The 26727-nt window shown below is 39.1% G+C and overlaps 3 protein-coding genes across 3 annotated transcripts in view; 1 reads left to right on the top strand and 2 right to left on the bottom strand.

The window, feature by feature from the left end:
* The window catches only part of LOC140931251 (tyrosine-protein phosphatase non-receptor type 4-like), a 44511-nt gene extending 43282 nt beyond the window's left edge, over positions 1 to 1229 (bottom strand). The window contains exon 1 of the mRNA XM_073381018.1: positions 1074 to 1229. Coding sequence (XP_073237119.1) covers positions 1074 to 1229 — 156 coding nt within the window. The remainder of the gene's footprint in view (positions 1 to 1073) is intronic.
* A 118-nt stretch (positions 1230 to 1347) lies between these two features.
* Positions 1348 to 24118, top strand: LOC140931249 (coiled-coil domain-containing protein 93-like). Its single transcript, XM_073381016.1, has 23 exons — positions 1348 to 1549; positions 3172 to 3285; positions 3794 to 3888; positions 4481 to 4592; positions 5400 to 5498; positions 6134 to 6190; positions 6637 to 6734; positions 8342 to 8375; positions 9684 to 9785; positions 10745 to 10795; positions 11176 to 11262; positions 12022 to 12144; positions 13744 to 13806; positions 14027 to 14100; positions 15336 to 15417; positions 16781 to 16855; positions 18337 to 18408; positions 18565 to 18673; positions 19037 to 19119; positions 20106 to 20143; positions 21298 to 21382; positions 22364 to 22477; positions 23073 to 24118. The coding sequence occupies exons 1-23, from the start codon at positions 1448 to 1450 to the stop codon at positions 23127 to 23129; spliced, it is 1926 nt and encodes a 641-aa protein (XP_073237117.1). The 5' UTR covers positions 1348 to 1447; the 3' UTR covers positions 23130 to 24118.
* A 59-nt stretch (positions 24119 to 24177) lies between these two features.
* LOC140931250 (uncharacterized) lies at positions 24178 to 26164 on the bottom strand. The gene has a single exon (XM_073381017.1). The coding sequence runs from the start codon at positions 26131 to 26133 to the stop codon at positions 25138 to 25140; it is 996 nt and encodes a 331-aa protein (XP_073237118.1). The 5' UTR covers positions 26134 to 26164; the 3' UTR covers positions 24178 to 25137.
* Positions 26165 to 26727: the final 563 nt, after the last annotated feature.

The raw sequence follows: 26727 nt of genomic DNA, 5'->3' as shown, positions 1-26727 counted from the left end.
TTATGTCTCATTTAGAACCAAATTTTCTTTGAATGAGTATAACATCCCACAGTAATCAAAGGATAAATCGGCCATGCATGTTACATCAAACATTTCTAAAAAAAAAAGGCACATTCAAATACAGGGCTAAAACGTCTGATGCAAAAAAATTCGTTATTATTTATGATAGCCGTCTTAAGAAGATTAACTTGGAAAGCAATTTATATTAGCCGATTGATGACTCTGGTTTACGCGATGTTTTTAAAGAAAAAAATTTAGCTCAGGTGCAAAAATGCCAAACCTTTCGTGACACGTTAAACGTTGCTGTCAAAAAATGCCAGCTTTTCCTTCAGCTTCACTGTTCAAGATTTTTGAAAAGATAAGTCAGCCAATATCGATCGAGTCTAGAGAGATCTAAGCCCTAGTATTAAAAGCCGGTAATTTGAATTTAAGTTATTTTCAAGAGATGTGGAACTGTTCGCTAATTATTTGTGTTTGTCTCTTTAAACAAAGTGAAATTGGTTGTTTTTACTTCAAATCTCATGGGATGATGTTTGACCTTGCTAAGACTGCATGCATTTCTGCTCATAGAAAATTAAGTCATAGGTACAACTAAACATATGTTAAAGATGACCAGGTCCAAAAAGGCGAAGCCATGAAACAAGAAATTCATAAACTTTAGGAAATAATGGAATGCAATTTAAAAATGTCACTTTGTGATTCGTGCTCATCAATCGTTCATTTTTCATCACGCTGGGTTTAATTTTCAATTCCAAAATGCAAACGCTGATGTCCCTCTAAATAAATAACGAATAATGTGAACGTTAATTGAGTTAATCTTCACTGTAAAATTGTGCAAGAGATATATATAAAAAGGAACCTCTCCCCAAATGACAGCCTCTTCACTAATACAAGTAAAACGTACTATCTAGCGATCAAGAACGTTTTCCACGAGAGTAACAGATCTTTCACATGCTAACCATTTCTTAGCGGGGCTTATGTTGTTGTAAAAGGTTTTCAAAGCACCCGCCTATAATCTGACAGAGTTTTACTACCAAACATGCAGCTACCTAACAGAAATCTCATTTACTTACGTCAATATCGATGACAAATTCGGAATCATCCAATAATTCCACAACACAGCGTATCTGGTTCGGTGTAGTTTTCCCAGACCGTGCTAATTCAGAACCTCGAACACTGTAGATTCCACTCTGCGAACCCAGAGACGTCGGTCGAAATTTCCTCGACATTGAGGCGTGCAATGAACCCAAAACCTCTCACATACGTCACGGTGGTTTGAACTTTAAAATAATGGCAGTCGATCCTAAAACTATAAACAAACTCACTGATATTTTCGTGGTAGAAATTTGTAAGTGATTAGTAAACTGACCCAAATCACGTGGTACCAGATCAGAGGTACTGAAAAAGTGATGATTGCAGGCTCGCGTGTGGAGCACTGATTTTCAAAATGGCGGCGATCGCTCGAGATTCCTCAAGATTTGCCGGCATAAAAACCGTTAGTGAAAAGTTTTCACAGCCTGAAGTAGATGCCGAAGGAAGAGTTAGAAAGGTTTGTGATCAGTTTCTGAAGTTAAAAGATCTAAAGGGCTTCCTTTAGTTATGGGGTTGCTTGGTTTTTTCCCTTCCTGTGCATAAAAGGAGTTGGTTTATTTGCGTTGGAAGGCATTTCCGGTTGATAAGAAAGCAACTCGCCGACCTGTAAACTTAAAAACTTCCGCTCTAGTCCTAGCAAATGGATGCTACAAATTGTATTTTACAGGTTTTTCTTGCGATGTCAGATTTCTACGTGAGCGGAATAGACCTCCTTAGCTTGTATGTTTTGTTTTCCAGTTACAGGTCATGTGATAATGCTCTAGAAATTAAGTGAACTGTTTTTTTCAATTTCGTGTTATTCACGTGCATATGTACGAATGATTTATAAAAAGACAAAGAGTCACGTTCCCCTGGGACCTCTATTGTGAAAACAAAACATACAAGCTTAAGTTTTTAACAGGGGTGTTGCTCTTTGTCTCATAGATGCATGTCGGTCTTGATTATTTTTTATTAATTTTTCTTTATTTCCCCCTTTGTCTGCTAACAACAGTAAACGATGATATTAAAAAGCTTAATCTTAATCCTCAAAACACCCCCATTCTAGTTGCTTTTCACAAAGGAAACTGGCATAGGTTCAGGCCTGATGGGGGCCTGGCTTAAATGCAGATTTTACTGTATCTCAAGTCATAAGCATCAAATTATTCATACATTTATTTACCTAAAGGGTTTGTTATTTTCTCTGGCAACAACATTAACCAAACAGATTCTAAAACTCATGGCAACAATTTCATACTTATTGAATACTGTATTTCGCTCAAATCACTCAAACAGCGATGTGATTCCTCTCCTGGGAATATGCTTACTGCTTTTTTGTTACATATTAAAAAACTGAAATTCATTTTATATTGCTGATGAAATTCGAGCTATTCAGATAAAATATATCATTAGTCTGAAATTGGTGCTCTGAGTTTTGGAAACTTTGCAAAACTAATTTTGTAATGAAGTATGATAATGTACGCGTTTAATGATTTAAGTGATGTGAAAGTGAAAAATGCTTACCATAGAGTCAGTGACCTATTATAAAGGAGAGAAGCACTATTATTCTTTACACCAGAGATGAAGCTAAGGAAAAGCTAAGCAGGCATCTTTATTTGTTGAGCCAGCTTTTTTTACTCAATTGCACTTACATGTACAAAAATACTTCATGTCATTGTTTTCCGGAGTAATGTGAGCCAGTGTTAAGGTTTTTTTCAGTCAGTGAAATTAGCCGGCAGTCAGCTTTTAGGGACATCCCTGCATGACTGCTATAGAGTACTTAAAATGAAATTTCTGAAATTGTGGGATTTGTCAGGATATTCTGAAAGAACAACGTCCAAGAGGCCTACTTACTGAAAATGAGCATTTCGGGGCAAATTGTCTCTGAGATGTTAGCTGGTTATACTCAGAAAACACCATACAAACCCTTCTAATTTTTTTGGAGGGGCCGACCCAAAATTCTGAATTTCAGAAATTTCATTTTATGATGTTACTTTTTAGTACTCTATTAAACCAGGGATAGAACAAGGTGGTAGTTGTGGAGAGGGTCAACTGTAAATTTGATTTGATTTGCTTTTATGGTTTGCTTTTTTATTAATTAAGGTGGAGACGAGGGAGGATGAGGAGCAGAATGTAAAAATGGCTGAAACAATTGAGCTTCTGTTGGCAGCAGGTTATTTCAGAGCAAGAATCAAAGGATTATCTCCATTTGATAAGGTACACCTGTATTTGATTGATTTGTAAGATATGGAAACCTGTACTTTTTATTTTGAAAGTGGGAATCCCCTTCTACACAATGTAACAGCAAAAGTAATCATGTAAATGCGTTGACACATTTTCCATTTGAAAAAAAAAACCACACTTTCTAGTTTACATAGCGGACTTCAAATAAAAGAAACATAAATATAGACTTGATTCTCTAAAATTGATATTCAGTGCCCGTTACTGATAGTGTCTTTTTTGTCTAAAAAACCTTGTACTCATTACAGTGTTGGAAGTAATACATGAGCTTGTAAACACTAATGATGGGTGCAGATTTCTCTATGTGTCAATGGTTATTGTTCTTTCCTCATGAAATATTAAATGGTCTCTCAATAATCCCTGTGAGTGATAAAATAATATTATAATCCTGGTTTCTCAAAAAGTTGAAGCGCAAAACTTAAGACTTGAGTTGAGACATTCATGCTTTTACTGATTATGTTTAATGTCCTTTAATATCTTAAAGGTTGTTGGTGGTATGACGTGGTGTATTTCAGTCTGTGACTTTGACATTGATGTTGATTTACTTTTCCAAGAAAATTCAACCATTGGTCAGAAAATGTGAGTACCCTGAAAGCCATTACCAATAATTAACTTTATCACTGAGTTGACACTCTCCAATGTAGGAAGAAACCAGGTCTTCTCAGCTTACATGCCTCTTATTCGTGGATAAAGAATTCGTGTTGGAAGAAACCAAGTCTTCTCAGCTTACATGCCTCTTATTCGTGGATAAAGAATTCATGGAAAATCTCAATATACTCCCTCTGCTTAAAAATCCACAACTTTGCACCAAAAAGTTCCCAAGGATTCAAAATGATGTATGTTAATGTGTGTCAAAATTAAATTCCGGTTAAAATTTTTAACCTAAAATTTTTGATTCTCAATTTCCTTTGTCTCGTAGCCCTAATTCATGAATAATTAGGGTAGGAGACAAAGGGAAGAGAGAATCAACCTATTTCAAAAAATTTTAAGCTGATTTAAGTTTGACATGTACAGTAAGAAAAAAACTGGGCATTGAAACTTGCTATGCTAGAATGCTTCTAAGATCGGAGATGAGATCAAAATTTTCTGAGACCCATACACTGATGTATATGCTAGCCTCTGCTCAGTCAATATATTTTAGTTATCATTATTATTTTTAATTATTTTCCAGTGCTCTGACAGAAAAGATTGTTGCAGTTCTTCCACGCATGAAATGTCCTCATCGTCTGGAGCCTCATCAAATTCAAGGCTTGGATTTCATCAATATTTTCCCTGTCATCCAGGTGACAAAACTGATATTGCCCTTTAATGGGCAATCTCATCCTGCTTCTTGCATGGGACTATTAATAATTAGAAATTCTTTCTATCACATAATCTTTACTACAGCCTGTTATCTTAAAGAAAAAAATTATGATAAGCATTTTCATATTTGCACATTAATTTAGATTTACATTATTATCCTTTGTTCCTTGATTCAGTTTAAGTAACATTTACCCACAAGCAAGAACAAGCCAAAACAATGGAAAAGCTTGGAAGTCGCAGTGTGTTAAAATCTGAGATTAAGTTGTACTTTGTTTGATTTCTGCCACATGGAATTTCATACAGAGTATGAAAGTTAATCTTCACATCAAAAAATTAAGGGACACTGAGTACTCATTGTTACAAGAAATTTCACATAGTTTATGGGGACAGTCAATATAATCTGAGCTTTAAAAAATTACCAAAGCCCTACACATTCCCTAAGAACAACCCCACATGTGATTAGTGAAGGGGAAGGCTGGCCATGAGCATTGCAGATGACGTGACTCGTGTTTTACCCTGCCTAAATCACATTAATTTTTGCACATTTAAGTCTCTTTTGGCATACCAACAAATGACTTTTTTGTAATTACGCTAGTAATATTTTCAGTATGTATTAAACAATATGCTTGTAGCCAAGGCAAGTCAAGTTAAGTTACTTCACATTCAGAAAAAAAGAAAGAAAACGGGAGACGTTTACGCCTTATATAAATTTAGCAACAGGGAATTGGTGGCTACTCATGCAAGACATTTTGGTCAAGGTTTTTTTTGTCTTTCCTTTTACTCTTCAGTGGTTGGTGAAGAAAGCAATTGAAAGAAAGGAAGAAATGGGTGATTATATTCGAGAGTTTTCAGTGTCACAGTTCAGCAAGTACCACACCACTCCACAGGTGAATGCGAAATGTTTGTAATAAGTACTGAATAGCTGGAAGCCTCACTTGTGTGAGTTGCGGAGTGAGAACAACGGGGCTTTATGGGCTTGCGCTGGTGGCACTCCTAGCCAAAATTGTGCCCAAACTCACACAAGTGAGCCTGCTTGAAAGTTAGGAGCAAGCCCTCTTTGAGGTGTCCCAAGCAGAAATGGTAAGGGGTTGCACTCAAGAGTGGCCAGAACTGTCGTCCGATTTCCTCTTGGCTGACCTTGCTTGATGCTCATGTGAGACCCATTGACCCCTTGTACTCTAGAACCCAAGAGGAGAGCTTGCTTGCATGCATTGTGGAATGCAACGTGTTAATCTTCATTTCTGTGTAAACAAATTGCAGCGTTTTCTTTACATCCCTTTCCGTTTTGTAAACAAATGCCGTCAAATTATTCGTTTTCATCGGATGTTACTAAAACAGAGAATAAGAAAAGGAAAAATTGGAACCAAAACCAGTAACTTTCAATTCTCTACTTGCATCCCATTTTCATTTACCCATTTCCCGTGCTCTTTCCATGTTCCCCGCTTTGGTTACATTTTTTTGTCTTTGTAAGTTTTGTCTTTTTCCCTTGAGGTTATTGTTGAATTGCGATATGTAATTTTAGGATGATGAATTTAATGTCAAGAAACCCAAGTGCATCAGTGGAATGGAAGGTCTCAAGGTTGGCTTTATTTAGGTTTTTTTGAGCCAGAAAAAAATTTCTGGTTTTCTTAACCATGAGGATTAGTTGCCCATTTTAAAGATAGGTCTTCTTCTTTTATTAGTAAGTTTCGCGTCTTTACAATCTGCACTTTTTTGGCCTCGTGGTTCTGTTATCGCAATGAAAGATATCTGTTCGTAACTTTCCAAAACGCTATTAGCCTGCAGAACAGGCGTCATTTTGAGGGTGTAGGTTAGCGAGGGCTAGCGAGAGGCAGGCGTGGATAGTAAGACACCCTCCCCCTTCACACATACGTCTCAGAAACTCCACACGCGCCTCGCACTTGCCTTCGCTAACCTGAAAAATGCTAAAAATAACGCTTGTTCTGTAGCCTAGAACCACCTTATGAAAGCTTGCAAAATTCTTTTAAACTTCTTTAAGGCTGATCGAAAATTTACTTGTTTTAGGAAACATATAAACCGCGTAGAAGATATCGCAAACCAGAGTCCATGTCTCAAACTGATGAAGAGACGAAGGTCCGTACAACTCTTTTAGAATACGGTTGGTAAGTGTAACAATTTCCTTTCCCTTCTTATTTTGGAGTATCTCGTAGGATTGTGTCAAATCAAGCCATATCGCGTAAGCCTGGTTTCCAGTGGCCTTTTGGGAATTATGCGTGAGCGCGTGAAACTGGTCGATGTTGTGTCGCCCGAAAGTCATCTCGCCCGAAACCAGAGTCATGTCGCTCGAAATTTTTAGTCAAATCGCCCAAAATTTTAATAAAGAGTGTGTGTAATATATCTCGTTCTTTAAGCGATAATGAGACAAAACAAGCGGGATAATGGTGTAATTAAGTCTCGTTCTTTAACCAATGATGTTATGGCGAGACCGAACAAGCGGAATGAATGTGATCATATCCAGTTCTTTATGCGATGAAGAGACGAAACAAGCGAGATGAATGTGTAACATATCTCGTTCTTTTAGCCTTAATGAAATGAAACAAGCACGTCAAATGAGTAGTATATCTTGGTCTTAAAGATTTTATCAGGGGCACCCAACGAGAATATAGTTCAAAACCACTTAAACATAGCATTGTTAAACGTGTTTTAGTATTTAAACGGTGGATATGGGCATATTTTTATCCCCTATAAATTTTTCATTTGTTCGGATTTCCTGGCTGAAAGTCTAGTGATCCGAAAATTATAGGGATCAAAACTTACCTGTTCGAAAATTTCAGCCAGAAAAAAGGCTCCGGAAAATTCTAGGTGACCTTTTTAGGGTAAAAATCCGTTGAAAATGGGCAATTTTTACCATTTTTTAGATGTTCGAAAATCCTAGGAGAGGCAAGCAAGCAGAAATTTTACAACAAATTTTCCGAAAATTCTAGATCTCAAATCGTCTTCGGAACAGATATTTTCCCGAAAATTGTCGTTGGGTGCCCCTGTTTCATGAAGCGAAACAAGTGCGATAAGATGTTAGGATGTTGCTGAGCGTGATAAAATCTCGGGCAACTTGACTGTAAACCATTGCACCATGGGACTGTTTGTCCTGGACAGAGTTTGACCCAGTTTCTCTTACAATCTCTTAATGGTCAATCAAAGAAGAGATGACGTCCCCAAAACAGTCCCATAGTACAGTTCGACACAACACCGACCCAGTCTAGCTCACACGTAACCCCAGACCGGCCAATAGAGACCTTTAGGTTTTTTCGCGTCTTGTCAAAAAAAGACACCCCGGAAAGCTTCTTTGTACCTTTTATTAACCAGTAAAGTTAGCACGGTTATTTTTATGGGATGAGATTAAGCCTTCTCCCGTTCGCAAAATGATGAAACTTTTAACATTTGATAACTTGTTCTGCCACTATGAAGGAATACTCGCCAAAACCAGTAATAGAATGTCGACGGATATCACGTTTTCCCGCCAAAATGACGCTGTTTCACGCGGGTGCACTGCTTAAATCTCGTTCTTGTAATCGTCCTTGTCTGAGAATCAAAAGGTCTCTATTTTGTTTATAGTCGCTATGTTGCTGAAAGTAAAGTTCGAAGATCGCAATCCTTGGTTGCGGTTGATATTATTCTCTTGTCATCTCATGCCTACCCGCCAGACATATTTCCCCTGTTGATGAATTCTTTGAATGTCAAGGTAACCGTGAGTATTGTTTTTACTCCTCAGGCAATATGGATTTAGTAAGGAACAGAGAGATAAGGTATGATACACCGTTATAGGCTTTTCGTACCAATCAAGCTTCTAGTGGCGAGCGAAGATTGAAAGCCGCGGGTGTATGACTCGTGAGCGACTTCTGGAGATCTTTCTCAACTAGTAAGCTTGCTCGCAGGTTATTTCTTAGGCCAATTTTCACCTCTTATACCAACAATACTACGCCAAACCACTGCCGGTTAAGGGACATCTTATTCGAATTTTGCGCTTGAGGCTTAAATCCACCATAATAGCGACCTTAAGACTCACCGTTTCGGCCTACGGGTACGGATAAGCAAACATGTTTACCCCGTAGTTTTATAAAAGGCAACCATTATTTCCCAGATGTGATAATGGCGTAACCATTCCGCCCGGTAGCCTACCCGTTTCTCCCGGGGTAAGAGGCCAGGACAATAACTGAATGGAACAAACTTCCAGAAGAAACTGTTTCCAGCCAATCCCTCTGTATTTTTAAAAGCAAACTAATTTAGTTTTATTTTTATCAGTAGTTTTTAATAGTTTTTTATAGTTTTTTGATAGTTTTTAATAGTTTTGTGTATTCTAGTATAGTTTTATTTATTATTATCTTAGAGTTGGCGTGATGTCCCAAACGACTTTGCCGACATAACGATATTTAGATTTAGATTAGAGGCAATCTACCCCTATTTACGGTTAATTTATCCGTACCCGTACCCGTACCCGTACCCGTACCCGTACACGGAAACGGTGTGTCTTATTGTCTCTAATAAAGAGAGGAGAAGTGTGACGTCAGGTTACCATGGTGGCACTATTTCTGGATCTTATCAATCCTTCTTGACACAGACGGCAATTTATACTGTCAAAAGATGGAAGAAAAGTATGGGCTACTGTTTTGTTCCTGAGTGCAATCATGCACAGGAAAGTCATACGTGTGAATTTTTTCTCAATTTTTTTCCCATATTTGCAGGACCGCGGTTCGTTGAGATCCAGAAATTTTGCTACCATGGCAACGTGAGGTAGCGACTTCTCCTCTCTTATTCCCACCCACAAATATCTAAGGAACTAATCGAGGCGGGGGGGGAGGGGGGAGGGGGGAAAGAACAAATTTTGCAACACTTGGTTTGAGAAGGATGGACTACATAACAATGGCGACAAATACGATAAGAAGAGAGACTAACATGTACGATAAAATTAAAAGTATTTGTTTTCGTAAACTGAGGAGGATTGAGGATTAAGTTGTGGACAGGTGTCTCAGTGAGATAAAAACTGTTTCAAGTTCTCAGCAAGTAATCCACATCTGATCTTTATTTTTAAGTTAATTTTTTAAATGCTCTATTAGGAAAAGGAACAGGCGGAAAAGAAGAAAGCCGCTGCCGCTGCGGTTCCTGGACAAATAAGACCTGCATCATCTGGAGAAGAAGACGAATATTTAGTGGAGCAGGTAGCACTTTGTAAGATAAAACAAGCACCGTTGCGAAGTAACGGCGCTTGTTAAATTACCGTTAACTGTCGCTTTCAAGTCCTGGACTAATACATCTTCGCAAAGGGGTTTTAGGAGGGGTTATAAACGGAGGGGCTTATATCCATGGGGGATTATAACCAGAATAAATCTTCGCAAGGGGTTTTAGGAGGGTTATAAACGGAGGGGTTTATATCCAAGGGGGATTAAACCAGAATAGAAAAAGCGCTTCAAAACAAGCTAGAGTAGAGCTGATCAAAATACGTGGACGTGGAAGGGCTTATATGTACAAGCAACTGTTTATGGTATACCCTCGCTGGATTTAATTTGTAAGTGCAGGTGAGGGTGCGAGTGAAGGTGCCGGTTAGGATTTATAGGGTTAGGGCTTGATTTACGTGGCATTTAGTCACACCTGCACACTTGCAAATAAGCAAATTAGACACACTGTCTTTTATTTAACTCGGGTCATTGCGTTTCCAAGAGAGGCACTTACTCCGAACAAAGTTTTTGCACAGGCCAGTTAAACAGAGAAAGAGAAACGTTTTCGTTACTAACCACAGAGGAAAAACGCACTTTAATTGAGTGTCAATGGATTGAGCATGAAAGTACCAATTGAGGACACTATTTTAACGCCTCCTACTGGATACAGTATCGCCATCATACTTGGTCATCCGAACCGCGCGAAGGTCTCCGAACCGTTGGCAGGACGAGGGAAGAACCTTCATTTCCCAGTTATTTAAAGACCCTGAGTATTGCTTCGGCCCCGGGAAACGATCCCGCTTTGCAATCAAGCACTCTACCAACTGAGTTAATCCTTCCGTGATCACAGTACAGCATTAGGCTACGGATTAACAGTCGCGTTTTAGCCGTTTTAAGCTTACGTTTCTTTCATTTTTTTCTTTTTTAAATAACAATTGCCCTTTCAACTTTCTTTATTGCAGAAACGTCTAAAATCATTACTGAAAGGAATGTCTGTTATGGAAGGAAAGGAGGTAAGCTAGAATGCTGAGTAAAAATGGTCAGAAAAATTTGTATTTAAAGGAAAATGTTTCATGCAATTAGCCAAACTCCACCTCTGAGAACTGGCCACCAAGATGAGTAAAATGTGAAAATAACGGCTGAAAACGGCAAAAACTAACACTGAGGCACAGATGGGCAAGTTAAAGAAAAAGCTGATTACAATAGGTCAATTATGAGTTGCCTCGAACCATTTTTAAAACGAGTGTTAGTTCGAAGTCTTTGATGTAAAAAAAAATCTATTTTCTGCGGTAATTAAAACTAATTATTATTCAATTAAAAAATATTTCTCCGTTTCTGAGTGGTTTTAATCTCCCGGCTAAATATCTAACGGTGTTGTCCGTTTTTTGTTAAGGGTGCCCTTTCATCAAGTACTGTGGGATCCATTGTGGGACTGCAGTCAGAAGAGATCTCTCAGATTGCTTCTGAGTATGCTGAAAGGGTAAGTGTCTGCTGTTGTTCAAAGCAAGGATAGCGCGAGATTTGAGTTCAGATCTGAACGCTTACAAAGCAACCTCAGCTTAGTGTATTCTTTTTGCCTATAATTTCATGTTCGGGTTACCTTAAGATGACTGGCTAAAATTAACAAAGAACATACTTCTGAAAGACAGAAACAGAAACGTGGATTAAAATTAAAACCTGGTTTAGCGATAATCGCCTTTTGTACCACTGTAAAGAATAGATCAGGGAGTAAAAGAAGTAGATGCATTTCAGACCAGGTTTCTCTTATCTCTTTACTTCTCTCTGTTAGGCCCGATCAAATGTTGAATTTCACATGTTAACTCCTATTTTGGTCGACTAAAATAATTAAATATGACAGTTCAGACGTCTGATATAATGGTGCCGGATTTAATTCCATTTGTTGTAAAAATTCCCAGTCTTTAAAACAGCTTAATTGTATAATGAAAAATATATATGGATAATAGTTTCTATAATCAATGCATTGTATTCGGCATATGTGAAATGCGACGTCTTAATAAAATGTCGAACCTAAGTCGCAGATTCGGCAAAGTCGTATTTAATTTGAAACTGTCGAATTTAATTGTTTCAGACGTCGCATCTCACATGCTGTTAATTCTCGGAATCTTTCTTTTTAAACTCCTTTTTATCTCTATTTTGTTTTCCTTCTTTCTTTCCTTCTTAAAGCCAGAAATAGTCAGTTTTGTTCTAACAGTAAATGTTTCTGCCTTTTTTTTTACAGCAAGCCGAGTTGCAAGAGAATCTCGAAGCACGGGGTGAGCGGATGGGAGGAGTTCAGACACACAAGAGAATGGTAGCGTCACTGGAAAAACAGATTGCTGTACAGGAAAAGAAACTGGAACAAGTGAGACACATTCAAATTTTCCTTATTAATATTATACTATTTGAAGAGTTCATCTGACGTGAATCTGGTTTTTCATGTTTTTTTTTTTCGTGGGTATTCATCACTTACTTGTCACAGTGATCAATCTGAACAATCAGATCATGACACCAGAATCTGGTATCGACTCATTGCGACTATATAATAAAGAAATCAAATCGCCGCCTTTATGCTCTAAGAAAACTGAAAGCTTGTGGGGTGCAAGATGGGGAGTTGGTGGCTGTGTATTGCTCCCTACTAAGATCTGTTCTAGAGTATGCATCGGTAGTTTTTGCAGATTTACCGCAGTATCTCTGCATGGCTTTAGAAAGAGTGCAAAAGAGAGCCCTACGAATCATCTTTGGTCCTGACTTGAGCTACGAGGACACCCTCGCGCGTTCCGGGCTTCTGTCTCTACAGGCCAGACGCCACCTGGCGTGCAAGAAATTTGTGACGGAAACTATGCACGGTAGCCCGCTTTACCGCCTAATATCCAGCAGGGTCATCTCGTCACAAACCTCGTATTCACTGAGGTCAGGACCATCATGCCATGTGTTACCCGGCCGAACTGACCGGTTCTCAGAATTCGTGTCAGTTAAATATTCGCCGTATATCGATTGTGTGTAATAATGTGTATGCGATTTCTACCATGTTACTACTTTATTATATTTATGTTTTTATATTTATATATTTATATGTATAACTGAATGTTTGTAAGTCTTTGCCTGACCCTACCTGTAATTCAGAGAAATCTGCGAATGGTGGAAATAAACAAATATTATTATTATTATTATTATTATTATTATTATGGGCGGCGTCAAAACAAAGTCTACAGACTCCCCCCCCCCCCCCCCCCCCTTTTTTCCCTAGGCCATTTTCAGCTCGCTTTGCCCGCCGATTTTCTTTTTCGCCCTGGGGCCCGTTTCTCGAAAGACCCGGAAACTTTTCAGGCCCGAAGGCAAATTTTAAAATCACAACCTGTTGAATGGTAGCACAGCTCCTAGCACACAAACCAGTCAATTTTGCTTCTTTAAATGATAGTTTCCTTGTATTATTTTTAAAAATTATTGAACCTTTGATCTTGAATGCCATCACAACAAGCCTAAAACATCTTTCCGGTCCCGGAAAGTTTCGGGGACTTTCAAGAAACAGGCCCCTGCTTCACTTGAGAGCCTGTTCGCAGGCTATTTGGCAACCGGTGGTTCACCTGAACAATTTGTGGTGGTCTTCTGTGGTGGCCCCCATAGAAGCTATGCACCTATGGGGCACCGAAAATGGCTTTTTCATGGCTTCTGGAAACTAGTAGCGATAGACAAAAACGTAAACACGAAAAAGAAACGAATTCATTATCTTCTACCTTCGTATTTCCCTCTTCCTTGGCGTGACTGTTCGAGAGCCTGGGACTTCTTTGAAAAGAAAGATAAGTTGCAATTACAGCAGACCTTGCTTGTCGTTTTCTTGTCCTCTAGGCTGGCCGTTTTAAATGCATTAAATGCCTTTATTTCTTTTATTGAGAATTCGCCGTTAATGAAGAAAACTGTGAATATTTTTGTACATTGTAACTAAACTGTCTGTTTTTCACAGGTACAAGAAAAGCACAACAAACTGCAAGAAACATTGAATCAGTCTCAAGAGCAACTTTCGCAAGTAAGAATGATAGCTTTTCTTTTAGTAGCCTAGACGGTGTGTTAAATAGTTTCTGATGTTGTTTATTCAATTTGTGATGTAAAATGTCTCGCGTGTGTCGCTGTTTGAGCTCAGTTAAACATAGAGTTTGTATTGTAGTCTTTAGGGCTGAAAGGATCTACCATCTTTGTTACTTTTGCAGTAGTGCTTGAAGCTTTTTTTTCCTGTTTTTTGTTTAAAGGTTCTTTCTCGTGGAGAGAGAATAAGTGAAGAAATGGAGAAGATTAATGAATTGGAGAGTGGTGAAAATGCCAGGTATTGAGTCTGAACTTACCGTAACATTCCGAAAATAAGCCCCGGGGCTTATATCTTTTAAAGGCCCTTTTTAAGGGGCTTATTTTTGGAGGGGCTTATATTCGGCGGGGCTTATCTACGGAGGGAAATTTGCGTTTCAAAATCGATTGGGCTAGCCTTATAGTTGGAAGGAAATTTACCGTTTTTCCTTTGTTTTATTTTGCATTTGAGGATAATTTCCAAGTAAAAGCCCCGCGGGGGGCTTATATTTGGAGGGGCTATTTAACGGAGGGTTTTTTGCGTTACGAGTTTGGGGGGCTTATATTTGGTAGCCTGTGAACAGGCTCTCTGTTTGGGGAAAAAAAGCGAGGAAAGGGAAAAGGGGGGAGGGGCTTATACATGGAGGGGCTCATTTTCGGAATTTTGCGGTATTACTAGGGAGCTTAAGCAACGACGGCGGCGGCTACGTCAACGAGAACGCCATTTATTACATTTTTCTTCCGTTCACCACCGAGCTTAATTAACCATTTTTCTTTTAATACTTATCACCACAAAGCACGCGCTTAACAATGCTGATCTGCTCTTGTGAGCAAGATAAAAGAGCGTTACATATGAACCTTGTGAATGTTGTTGCTCTCCTTGAGTCGTCTCCCATCTAATTAAGGATAGAGTGCCCGCTGATATCTGGGATGTTTAAAGTTGGAATCCTGTCGGAAACTCAAGATTACTATTTGCTTTGTTTCAGACTTGTGACGTGAAAAGCATAACATCCCTTTTAAGCCAATGTCTGTTACACATAGTCTTGCGAATCGGTACAGTTCCACTCGGCTGAGAATTTCACCGCTTTCCATGGAAATGAGAAGCATTCTAATTTTCTTTTCTCTTTTTTTAACTTGTTTGCGGTCCGATACAATATAACTCCAGGAATAATCGCCTGTTACGCTCAATAACGTAACACAATTGACGCAAAATGTTACATTTTGCAGCGCTTAACATCACCTACATTTTGAGCGAAGTGGAATTATCTCGATGGATTTTGAAAGGTTGCAAATTCACTTTATTTAAGACGTTTTCGCTTTCATCGCCGTCGTAGTTTCGTTAGCACCCTACCACCTTTCATGATAGGAGACATTTTTGCCTTAAGCCCATCACTTCTAGAGGGAAAGAATCAGAGGTAAAACATGTTATGTGGGATTTGTCTGTGTTTTCACGATTCGTTACATGTTTTTTTGTTTTCTTACTCCTACACCTGATAGCATTCTACAGAAGCTTCGTTCAATTGTGGCCATGAATGAAAATCTGAAGAAACAAGAGCAGCAATTTAGAGCACATTGCAAGGTAAACAATAGTGTGCAGATATATTAATATACCTAATTCAAAAAAGTTGGCATTTGGTCATTGGAAATTTGGGCATACGGAACTCACTGTAATGATTAGCTTGGTTGACTTCCTAGCAGCAGCTTTCCAGTGCGCAAGTGCCCAATGTCCAGGGCATTGAATCAGGTATATACAGCCTACGTACGTCATTATGCTTATAACACAAACCTCTACGTACTGGCCATTTTGAGGTTGTGCATTGTCGAATTGCACTCTGGGACTGCTTTGAGGACGCAGTCGCTTCTTTTATTGGCTATTCGCCACTTTGGGGTTGTGCAGGATACCGGTTGTCCTGGGTTTTCATTAAGAATTCTAGTAGCCGGAGAAAGATGTAACGTTACCGGAGAATATTTTGAAAGCGGCTCCACGTCTGAATAAACAACCGTCTTAGGCTACCGAACATTAGCCGGAGAATCCAGTGTAGTAACTGTATAATTCTCCGATCTCCAATGCTTAACGAGTACCCTGGTTGTCAAAGTGCAATAACAGCATTGTGGGACTGTTTTGGGGGACGCATTTGCCGCCATGTTGAAAATGCGTTCCCCAAAACGGTCCCACAGTGCACTTTGACAACCATCTCGACCAGGTCTCCCGCGCAACCTCAAAATGGCGAATTACCAGATTGTGCGGGAAAATCTTCACTCAAAATTCGTGATAGGAGTCTTAGAACTTAAAGTAGTAAATAAGAGAAGGAAGAAAACAGTAGGTAGTAAGAGGACTTGAACCCGCGTCATTCGTCTCCACTACACCATCAAGGGCTAACTGCCGAGACCGCCGGGTTAATTTAACGTACTTTAAATGGCGTTAATCATTACATCATCGAAAACTAACCGTTTTTAAAACATTGCTTAACCCTAATCACTCTACTTCGGTGCTTAACCCTGTATTGAACTCTTTTCCTTGCACAACTATCTCTTACTCTGATTTCCCCAACTTTTCTAAAAGTTTCGTGCCCAGTAAATTCGCCTAAATTTAGTATAGCGTGGTGTAGAGTATAGCGTTGTGTAATAAACATAAGGTGTCCAACCTGATGTTGAGGTATCCATTTTAGTCACAACCGCGGGAAAATGAGCCAAATCTCCTCCCCCTAAAACCGTCCCACAATGCAGTTCTACACAACACCGACCCACTCTTACCAGCGACATGATATGAAAGTATGAAAGTAGCTTTCTATATTCATTCAATTAAAACTCATTTTCTCCTGAAACATTTTTTGCCTGGCGTCGTTTGTAAGCTGAGGGTTTTTGAACTCGGAAATGGCCTATCGATTTTACTTAGTTTCTAAAACATTCTCACTGTTATGTTACTTTCTATTCTCAACCAGGAAGAAATGGCTCGCTTACAGGAGAACCTCGAAAAGCTGAAGGCTCAGGGTTCTGAAGATGACAGCGAAGAAAAGGTAAATCGAAAAAGTAATCATTCTCGACCGACCTTAGAGCTCACGCTTTTGACTCCGCGCGTGGTCGTGCGAAGAATCCCTTTCGCCTGCAATTTGGTGATTGGATGCTCTTAAAAGAATAGGAAAAATTATCCGAGAAAATGCTTTTAAACAGAAGAAAAAAAACGGGTTAAAATTTAACCTGGGATCAATGTTAATCGGTCTTCGAACAACTGGACCGGCCCGGTTCCTGAAAGGTCTATTAGCGCTAACCCAGGATTGAAATTTTGTTGCACTTTTTGTATTTACCTTCCTGTGCATTGCTTAGAGTAACATTGTGTGTTAATTATCATTACTATATCTCTGAGTAAAGACTCAACAGTATTTTGTTAGCTTGAGTTATATGTTCGTAGACTACAAAACGTGGTTAAAATTTGGCTTAATCTTGGGTTCAACTTAACCATCTTTCGAGGAACCGGGCCCTAGGGTTGGAGACTTTAAAGTAATTAAATGCGCGCTATGCTTTGAGTCATGTTGATTCTTCATTTGACTTATGCGGTAGATAAGAATACTAACCCAACAGATAGCAGAACCACCGAGTTTTAACACTGGGTGCCCTGCGGCATGTAATAAAGTCACTCTAACGTTATTTGTACTGGTTTTTAAAATCGCAAAAGTATTTAAGATCTTGCGTGTAGACGCCGTGCTTCTGTCTGATTTAAACCTGAGGTCTTGGTTTCCGGATTCTCACCTTGGTCATCGAAGGGAATTTATTAGATTCTACCGTAGCACGGGACAAGTCGTTTAGTATAAAAGCGGGACGAACAACATTTTGAATTTCCAAATAGTCCGTTTTCATCTTTACTATATCCATTTTGAAATCACTTGTGATCCCTGCAATTTGATTGACTTTCAGCAGTGTGATTTATTCACGAATCACATTATTTTTAGCTGTAAATCGCGTTATTCTTGTTCTAAATCACGTCATTTCTGTTTTAAATCGCACCATTTTCGCTCCATGTCGCATTATTTCTGTTTCAAATACAGAATGAGATGTAAAAGCCTTTTTCTTTCCGCTTTTCTATAAACCAGCTATACTAGATCAATAAAATATTCGTAATGATTTAATTCTGCGATTTCAAAATGGCTGTAATAAAGTGGTAATTGAACTTCGTGTTGTGCCATTTTGGTCTGAAATCATGCTTGTGATTTCAAATCGAACTCTCCCTGCGCGCTCGTCCGATTGTATGGTTTTAGACCAAATACACTCCACTCAGTTCAATTACCATTATGTTTATAAAGACGATTTTCCAGGGTCGATTTGTTCATCTAGGCAGAGAAATCGTCTAAAGTGCGACTTTGGAATTTACATCAGACAAATTTGTCCGTCTTCTTGTGTGAGAATGGCCATTGTAAGTTGCCCTAAGCGAACAACTAGACCGACTCGTTTACGGTATTTACTGTGTTTGAATTTTATTCTCTCTTTTTTCCGATTTATTCAGGAAAGATTAGAACTTATTGGTAAACAATTCGAGGCGGATAAAGCCAAGCTGGAGAAAATAAGACTTCTGCTGGTAAGTTTTTTGTTCTCGTAATATTAAACCACAATCAAATTTGATTGATAATGTAAATGCAACTCTCAGTTGCTTTACCAATGTAACTATAAAATGAAATCAATTTTTTTTCTATCTTCTTTCTCCATCTTATTTGACCATTTTTTGTTTACGAAGGCGCGAAAGAATCGCGAGATATCCTCGCTTCAGCGGAAGATTGACGAGGTACCATCACGAGCGGAGCTCACACAGTACCAGAGAAGATTCGTGGAGCTGTATAACCATGGTTTGTATTTATACTCCCGAGAGTTCCTTTAAAAAAATCTTAAGTTAAACTTCTTTACAAGTTTTTATGACTATTAGCGAAAATCTAACCCCGACAAAACGATGAAAAGTGCTACGAGATCTTATTGTATTTCTTTTTGAAAGTTCTTACAATTTTTTAAATGACTATAATTGTATACGCTTGAGCACGTTACAATCAAACTTTTTATTGTCCACATTTTTCCTCTGCTTTCAAAATCAGAGATGGCGCCTGAACGCTTGCCATCCAAACTATGCCTGCAGTGCAAGCTAGATAGGAAATATTTCATTCTGCGATATTTCATCATTGGCCCTGATGTGCAAAATCTCCATTTTAATTTTGCAGTTGCTGGGACTCATAAGGAAACTAAGCAGTTTTTTACCTTGTACAATACACTGGATGACACAAAACTCTACTTAGGAAAAGAGGTGAGCTTCCGTAAATTCTCTATTAAGCCCCAGTCCCCCCCCCCCCAACTACTTCCAGACAAAAGAGACTATTGAACAAGCTGCTGCATGCTAGGAAATTGTGCATGCGTAACAACGTAGTGCACGGACAGGACGAGGACAGATTTTCGTTTTTCCTGAGTGAATCTGATTGACATAGAATTAATTTTTGGATTCGTTTATTCGACTTAGTGTATCGTAAGTGAGTACAGTTTTGCTCGTGAAAACCCCCCTCTCACATAAGCCTCTCTTTTGTTATAAGCCCCTCTTTTAAGGGAGAAATAGTTGATAACCCTCTTCCTCTCTTTAAGCACCCCTTCCCCATCCCACTTATTATTCTTCATGACAAAAGTAATCACAACAAAAGTAAAAATCATGGACTGCTTTAGTCAATCACGACTGTAACACTTCTTGTGGACTGATCCGGTATGGTATGGTTTATTCACATGCTGGTAGTTGGGATATGGTTTTTGATCTTCGTATGCGGGACCTCCATCTTCATGTGCCTGAGCTTTCCACTTTGCGTTTTAGCTCTTTATGGAGAACTGATACCATCATCTCCGCTTAATGAAATGAGCCTTCCTCCTCTCAAATAACCCTACTTCTCTATTAAACTCAAGCAAGAGCCATATTATGGCTCTTTGCCCCACTCAAATGTTCTTGAAATAAAATAATTGAGGCCGGGATTTACGACCGTGCGAGCTAGCTTCTGTTGACAGCCTTATAGTACAGAGACGTAGTAATTAGTCTCTTCAAGGTAAAGAATTATTGGGGGAGCCCTGCACTGCTGGATCTTCTTAATACTCGACCTTCCTAATACAATATTACTTTGCGCTGATCTTAACTACGCAGAGAGGGTGGATTAAACAAAAAATTCGGTGAACATGACAGTACAAAGACCGAACGCAGCGTTTCCTCATGTACTGCAGTGTCATTGCTTTTCTAACATTCATCTCGTTTTTTTCCAGGTTAACCTATTGAATTCCATCCATGATAACTTTGAACAGTAAGTTAGCTTGTTTTTGCACTTAATGATATTTCTTTTACAGCTTGTCAGTCACGTGGCACAAAGAGAAACAAAAACGTCCTGGTGCAAGACAAAGAAAGAGCTTACATCTTATGAAATAGTACTTTTTTTACGAAAGGTCGGGGATACATTGATTGCAGCCGCCGTCTTGAAAGTAATTAAAAAAAACCTATGGGAGGAGGGCAGCACTGGAATCATTTTTTGGCTCGCCCCAACTCTCTGTCAGTTTTAACGTTCAAGACGGTGGGAAATTATTAGTATAATCGTTCGCACTGCAAAATACGCTTGCTTTACAGGCTACTAGCTCTTCTGTATGGCCACGTGACTGTCCAGCTACAAAACCCATTCATCAGCTGCCCAATGGGCCATTTTCACCATGATGTTATTTTACTATAACTGTCAGAATCTAATTCGCTTTTTAAACTGCAATAGTCCTAATTTGCCCGAGAACAAGGAAACTAGATACCTTCTGACAGTTGTAGTGAAAAAACGCTATTATTACAGTCAAACCAGGTCAAGCGTACCCCCCAAGAATACATTAATGAATTTATTATTCAAAAGTTGAATCCGTTGCTAGTTGTAGATTTCAGATTGATCTCTGCATTCTTGTATGTGTAAATAATGAGCCGTGAATTCACACGTGAGGCAGTTATGAAATTTCTACCAGCTCCATTTTCCTGAAATTGATGTAAATGTCTTCTAAGAAGCTTAATCCATTTAAAGATTTCCAATCTGACCAAATACAGAGAAGTTCTCGTAAAATATTCACTGCCCATTACGCATGCAGAAATGCCGCTTTGAATTTGACACCAGTTACGGGAACGACTAACGGATTCATTTTTCAAGTAATCAATTCACTGATAGAATCTTGGGGAGTACGCTTGACTTGGTTTGACTGTAAAGTGTGCTTCATCATTAGTTCATTGATAATGATTTGTTTGTCTGTTTGTTTGTTGGTGTTAATCGGGAGTTTAGTTTATGTATAGTATTCATTTTATTTTTTTTGGTTTGTATCTGTGAGTGGTGCTGGGTTTAGGTGGGGGGATGAGCAGTTCCAGGAACTGGCAGAGCACGAGAATTAATCTAAAACTTGATCTTAACCATCCTTTTGCTTTTCTTCATGTCCTTTTAAGAGCGATGTCATCTCCCTCAAACAAAGAACAGTTCTTAAAACAGTTTGACAATATAGTCAGAGGAATTGTCGACAACAAGGAGAGGGTAAGACAAGATACTCAAGCCTAACTTGTTCACAAGCCTCACTGGCTAATTCATCCATTGGTCCAATTTCCTCGGGGTACTACTAACCCCGAAACCCTGTGTGTTCTAGCAAAACTTAAGAACAGTAAAAACCCGCGACTTAGAACCTGCAGTTTGTTACTGTTTGCCAAGTTAATGTAAATAGGTTCTTAAATAAATGATAATTAACACCAATTTAGGCTATTTAGTTTCTTAAATAGTTTATCTTTTTCTGAAGAAAAAATGCATTTTAGTGAAGAGTATGTAGTGGTATATTCAGCTCATTCCGTAGGTAAGCGATCGGAAAGAAAAGATGGCTGTTTTCATCGTCTGCATCTTTTTGTTTTGTTTTTTTTTTCTATTCTGTTTTGTGTTTTCTGTGTTCTACTTACGTACTAGCATGGTTTGTATAATTTGTTTGATCTATTTCTTTTTTCAGTTAGATACTAGTGCATGTTTGTGTTGTATTTTTTTTGTGTAATTCCGACCCTAATATTGTAATTTATTCTATATAATTTGGCTTCCAAGGCTTGTTAACTCTCTAGTTATTTTAGGAAGCCAACACCCCTTTTAGCGTTAGTTTTTTTTTCATGTAAATTTAATTTTGGTTAAGTGTGAGGGGTCAATAAAAGTTGTTGTTGTTGTTGTTGTTGTTGTTGTTGTTGTAAAACCTGTATACCATTACAATTGCTGTTGGAGTAATATAAAGTCACCTATGTCTCCAAAGAGGCAGGATCCCGAATGGTGACTTATCTTATTTGCCCAACTGTATAGAAGTTTTTAAGTGGATTTTAGAAAGTAAGAGCCAGTTTCAAATTTTAGGTTAAACAGGTTCTTGTATAATGGGGGCCTTACTGGCAAGTTTTAGCCTAACATGTAAAATTCTGGTTCTTAGTCGCGGGTTTTGAGTGTAATTACCAAGCAATTATTACTTTTATTTTTTCTTAATTCAATTTCCGTTAGATTGAGAAAAAGAAAGCTGTAGAAAAACAGAGACGTGACGCGTTGAACCAAAAGTACCTCGATATTGTTGAACAGGAAAGGTTGTACTTCAAAACGGTCAAAGATTTCACCGAGGTAAGTCTATATATAGTTGTTCTGTCGTTGTTTGTACATCATTGTTACGGAAGACGAGATAATAATAAAAAGTGAGGGTTAAAGAGTGAGATTTCGACCGCTTTGCAGTCATTATCGATGAGCAAGATAAAACGCTGTTTCAGTGTTTTAGTTGTTTGTCACATCAACGTCTTTCACCCCAGAAACTGCAAAAAGTAAGTTCGATATTGTGATGTCTATGACACCGGTTTAATAAACAGTGCCACAGGAAAGTACTGCTGAGTTGCTTTCAAACTTTAGGATTTCATTCATAGACTCAAAAGTTAGAATTACCTTATATAGCTTAATGAACAGTACCACAAGAAAGTACTGCTTTGTAGCTGTCATTTGAGTGGTGACACTTCATGATTTCATCACCAAACTCAAAAGTTAGAACCACCTTGAACAGCGTAACAAACAATACCACAGAAAAGTACTGCTTTGTAGTTTTCATTCACACTTTTGGGTTTTATCACTGGACTAGAAATAAAGAACTTCCACAGAAAAGTACTACCAAAAGTTAGTCATCATGATCTTGTGCTAATCATTTATAACTATCTTCTTTTTTCCTTTGTAGGAGTGCCACAAAAATGAAGTGTTGTTGTCCAAACTCAAAAGCTTGGGGATCTCATAACCGTTACTGTACATTTTTATTCGCACAAAAATTGTGTTATCTTTTCTGTCTCGTTGATTAGCTTGGGTAAATTTCAATCAGCTTGCATGCAGCAATGCAGATAGGTAAATTTTCAAGAAAAAAAAGGAGATGATGATAAAGACTAGAATTAAAACTACAGAGAGAAACACTGTTTCACCACGCCCTACAAATTGTTGACATTTTGATTTCTCTCCTGACTTTTAAATTACTTCTGGGAAAAAATAGACAATGGACTAGCCGAATGTTTCGTGAAAGCAGTTCATCAGGTTCGGGCCTTAGTACAGGGCAACCCCATCAATACTGCTTGAAATTTGGTCATTTAAACGGCATATGGTAACGAATTTTGAACCCGTTAAGAAACAGTCCCTTAACTGTTCACAGTCCCCAATTTTCCGTCAGATCGTCGAGATCGAGCGCTTTGCGTTACGGCCGACCATCTTGAATTGGATAAGTGTCAAATCTACCTAGGGGGCGGGGGGCAGTTTGGCTTACGCCCACCCCCTCGGTACATACTCAATCCCGACGATCTCGGGCTTAAATAGACGTAAAAACAGTCCCATGGTGCAATTCGTTATCATCGACTCAGGCCCTCGAGTATCTTTGAAATGACCAATGGCCACTGGGGGTGGGGCAAGTTGGACGGGGGTTGCATTCTAAATGTGAAATGAAATGTTTCTCATTAAAATATGAGTGAATGTGTGAATGTACATTCCAACCTCGTTCCCAGGGTTCGAGAGAGAGGTAGGAGAGGGAACCTGAGAACGAGGTTGCCTCCCTAATTAGGACACAAAATAGACAAAGACACTTGTTCGTTTTACAGACCAGGGGTGTCCGTGTTAAAGTTGGAAGTTTGGTATCCTTGGAACCAAAAGAACTGACGTCAGTAGGGTGCTGTCCGTTTTAAAGAGGTGTTCGTAAAGAGAGATCGGCTTTACTTCTAAAACTAGGAAAAAACGAAGGATGATAATTTGCAAAATGTTATTTTATTGAATAAATTAATGGGATTTGCATTGATTTGTGTAAGTTCACTTCTCATTCACGTCCTTTCCCCAAACTACCTACAACTTCTTTCTTTCTTTCTTCTCTTCTCGTAGTTTGTTTTGTTTATATTGTTTTCTTGTCTGTCAAGTTTATGATAATAAAATAAATGAAAAAATTTTGGAGGATCTCGTACAAGTATCTCGTTTTCTCTGTGTTCTTGACATAGATTGCTATAGAGCTGGATTTGCAATGCATTAACTGTCCGGTTGTCGATTCACAATACTAAAACCTTATTGGTTGACTTACTAGCAACGGCCACGTGACCGTCCCTTGTAATGGTCGCTCCTCCTGATGCGTATTTCTCATAAAAGTAGACTTTCCTTTTGAAATTACCCACAGGGTCAAACGCTATTAAAGCATTGCTGGCCCGGTCAACTACAACAACTTCTTCAGTGTGAGGGTTGAAAGTTATTCCTGATGGAGTAAAGTTGCTGGGAATTTTCCTGTGAGGCTTGATAAACAGGGACGGGAGAATAGTACGCGACTTAAGGCTCGTATCGTTTGCAGCTCGCTTGGAAATGACGAACACAGCGTTCAAAGCTGTCACGATCAAGTCGCCACGCGTTGTCACGCACATATGTGACTCCTGAGCTTGCGTGAACTCACCAGTGAACGTAAAGCATGACAAGAAAGTCCCGTCTGTGTTCAAAACAAACACAGTCTTTTCACACAACGCAAAAATTCTGTCCCTGTTTCTATCCACAGCAACACTTGTCAATTTGCCTTTATTGAAGCTGGGCAGGCACCGTCCGAAACTCCAACAAAAATTCCCGGTTTTGTCTACCACAATTATTTCGTTTGTGAACTGAAGGTTTATGTAGGATTTATAGCTGCTTCCAATATAGACCCTGTCGTTTTTGTCGACATCAATGCATTGAGGGTGAAGAAGGTTAGTCACTACCGTGTCTTCGTTGAAGGTTTGCAACAAAGCAAGCTCACAAACTCTCTAGCTCAATGCGCCATCCCTTGAGAACATTTTTATCTGGAAGTTATATCGATCGGCAACTAAGAAATCACCCTTGCTGTTCGTGGCGATGTCAACCGGGCCGTTTAATTGCGCTGGATCTGCTCCGAACTCACCAAAAGACCAGAAATAACCCCTACAAACTTCCCTGCTCAAGACCGGGTGAATTTTGTGGGAGGAATCTACAGGAATTTCGGGCCAATTTCGAAGAAACTCGTCACCCTTCGAGCAAAGATGTAAATATTCCCACAAGATGCGATTTATAGACACCACTGCACTGATAAGAGCTTCCCTTTTCATTTCGCAAAACAGCTTTCTCAAGTTGAAGCTACCGAACCGCACGGAAAATACCCGACGAACTTCCGGTAAACTGTTCAACTGCTCGAGATAGTTTTTGCACAACACTACTGCGACTTCCGGTTCGGCAATGAACTCTAGCATGGTCGCCGCAACTCTGAACTTCATTGACAAGACCCGATCGTAAATGTCCAAACCTTCATTGCTAAAAGCCTTAGTAGCGCTTTCAGCGGCTTTCTTGAGAAAATCTTTAGCTTCGATGAAAAACTTGTCTTCGGAATCGATTTTGTCAAATTGCAATCCGTCAGACATGAGATGTAGAACTTCCCATTCATCTAGTTCTATATTAGTTGCGTCAGTGTTGAAAAGGCTAACGTCGTCAAAATCGCTCTTAAACGTTAACACTTCAGTTTTAATGGTTGGTCCACCTTTTCCAGACTTTGCAAAGCTGTGGTACATTAAACTGACCCCATCTTTGAAAAAGTTGGCGGAAGAGATGAGATCCATCTTGCACAATCCCTCGAGTTTTTCGCGTATGGCAGTGAGTTCGCGGACGATGAAATCCCTGAATCTCTCGTCGCTTACATCTCCGTGTTTAAGATTCTCGGCTCCTGTATCGCGCATCTTGCTAAGCAAAAGTTTAAATGTCAACCGCAAGGTATCTGCCACCACCGAGGCCATGGTTCTTCCGCAAAGAATAGTTGGGATGAAGAATAGAAGACGAAGGTTAAATCTCCTGCATTGCGTCACGCACATGTTGCCCAAATATTACGTGTATGTTGGGGGGCGGGGCCGGGGGAAAGGTTGGTGACCAGGGGGAAACGAAAAACAGTTCCAGTTAGCGGGGATTCGAGTTATCGGGATCGACTGAATTTTCAATTCGCCACGTTAACTCATAGTTACTGATGCTTCAGCACTTCAGTGTTGATAGTAAAGTGTAAATTTACTGATTTCATCAAAAACAGTGACAGGATTATGCATCTTTAGGGAAATACGTTTTTGTTCACGCGCTAGCTAACCGATACTTTAGAGGCCGACCTTTTTTTGAGGGGAGGTATGGGTGATTTGCTTTGGGTAAGAATTTTTCTTCCAAACCTCTGGGTCCTCTGGTGATAGAGTTTTTCTCCTGACATACCACGCAGTGTAAGATTATTTCCTCCAGCATTATACGCAATGAAAGCTATTTTTCTTTTCAGTGTCGAGGGGAATTTATTTGCGCTAGATTAATTAATAATTTCCTTGCAAGAATTTTTTTCACACAAAATCAGTGCGCAG

Source organism: Porites lutea, chromosome 3, assembly GCF_958299795.1.
Source record: "Porites lutea chromosome 3, jaPorLute2.1, whole genome shotgun sequence".
Lineage (NCBI taxonomy): Eukaryota > Metazoa > Cnidaria > Anthozoa > Scleractinia > Poritidae > Porites > Porites lutea.
The sequence above is the reverse complement of the archived record's forward strand: the minus strand, read 5'-3'. Positions and strand labels throughout refer to the sequence as shown.